This window comes from Macaca nemestrina, chromosome X (assembly GCF_043159975.1).
Source record: "Macaca nemestrina isolate mMacNem1 chromosome X, mMacNem.hap1, whole genome shotgun sequence".
NCBI lineage: Eukaryota > Metazoa > Chordata > Mammalia > Primates > Cercopithecidae > Macaca > Macaca nemestrina.
The window spans coordinates 15,518,654-15,519,980 of NC_092145.1; the positions used below are offsets into that span (position 1 = coordinate 15,518,654).

At 47.4% G+C, this 1,327-nt stretch overlaps 1 protein-coding gene across 1 annotated transcript; it reads left to right on the forward strand.

Annotated features, from left to right (window-relative positions):
- The first annotated feature begins 234 nt into the window (after positions 1–234).
- On the forward strand, positions 235–1,029 carry LOC139360788 (uncharacterized). Its single transcript, XM_071088826.1, has 2 exons — positions 235–432; positions 618–1,029. Exons 1-2 carry the CDS (start codon positions 292–294, stop codon positions 927–929), a joined length of 453 nt encoding a protein of 150 aa, XP_070944927.1. The 5' UTR covers positions 235–291; the 3' UTR covers positions 930–1,029.
- The last annotated feature ends 298 nt before the right edge of the window (positions 1,030–1,327 follow it).

The following is a 1,327-nucleotide window of genomic DNA, read 5'->3' on the forward strand; positions in this document are numbered from 1 at the left end:
CAGAATTGAACATGGGGAATGATGGGGGTAGCAGGTCATTTTGAAATGGACCTTCAGGTAGTATTGGGGGTGGAAAAATCCCCTTTCTCTGACCACATTTTGGCCACCCCAGCAACACCACCCCCCAGAGGTGTCAGTGCTTTGTGATGTCCAAGCCACCCCAGGACTACCATTGGATAGGGGTGCCCCATTCTGACCAAACAAAGCTGAAGGGTGGGGCTCCTCGACACCCAGGGCTGTGTATACATAAGGAAGTCAGGAGCATGGGGTAGACCACTGGGAGGCTTCAATATGGCTAAGGAGACCCACACACCAGTGAAGCCCAAAGAAAATACGAAACAACCAATTGTAAGCACGAAAAAGCCAACCCCGAGAACCAAAGAGAAGAAGGAAAAGAACTCTTGCCAACAAAAGACCAACAAAACTGGCAAGGTCAGATGACCCTATCCTTGTTCCTTCTCTCCCTCCCCTCTATTCTCTCAAGACCCCTGTCCTGTCCTTGCCTAGCACACTCCCCTCCTCAGCCTGCACTCCTATCCATGAAGCTCCGCTTGCTATACAACCTCTCTCTCTTCCCCTAAACCAATGTCCTTCTGGCTCATGTGTTGTCCTTCCAGGTGGAGAAGAAAATCACAAAGGTAAAAAAACCCCTTCAAAGGAATTCAAGAAAGAAAACTCAATCACCTCCTTCCTGCTCCAAAAAGCCTAGGATAACAATGAGACCAACAATATTTGTGTGTCACCACAAGCAGAATAAGACGCAAACTAAAACTCAGAAGAGCAAGCACAAAATACAACGGAAAATAAAAATCACAAGAGCAAGCCCAGAAGCCATTGGCAACAGCAAACCATCCCAGGTAACCATCTCTGCTGCCAGTAAATGCAGAGCCTGGATCAGAAATGTACAACTAGCAACAGCATCTCCATAGGCAACTCTGGGGAATCACCAATCACATAAAGGCCGAATCTGAGACCAAGAGTGTTCCACCATGTTGATGAACGCAATAAAATCAGCACAATGTGAAAAGATGATGTGGACTTTGTAGTGGGGAGGGGGTTAAGGAAGAAAAACTGGTAAGAGGGAGAGAGGCAGGCTCCTGCATGGTTGGGGGCCAGACCAACAGGTATACAGTTAGCCATCGGGGGGGATAAGGAGTGGGTGAGGACTAAGAAATGAAGACTAATGAACACTTTGCCCCCAAAGACAAGAAGAAAAAGGGTTTTGGTGTTTCTACATGTATTTAGGGTAGGTGTGGGTAGCAACATCAAGGTCTGAATTCCCAGAACCCAGTTAGGAAGAGGGTTTCATGTGTGATGTGTGTGGCAA

Excerpts from the sequence above, each read along its gene's own strand:
- LOC139360788 (XM_071088826.1), top strand. The coding sequence starts at position 292 with ATGGCTAAGGAGACCCACACACCAGTGAAGCCCAAAGAAAATACGAAA. Across the intron at positions 433-617 it reads AGACCAACAAAACTGGCAAG|GTGGAGAAGAAAATCACAAA; the intron begins GTCAGATGACCC and ends TTGTCCTTCCAG.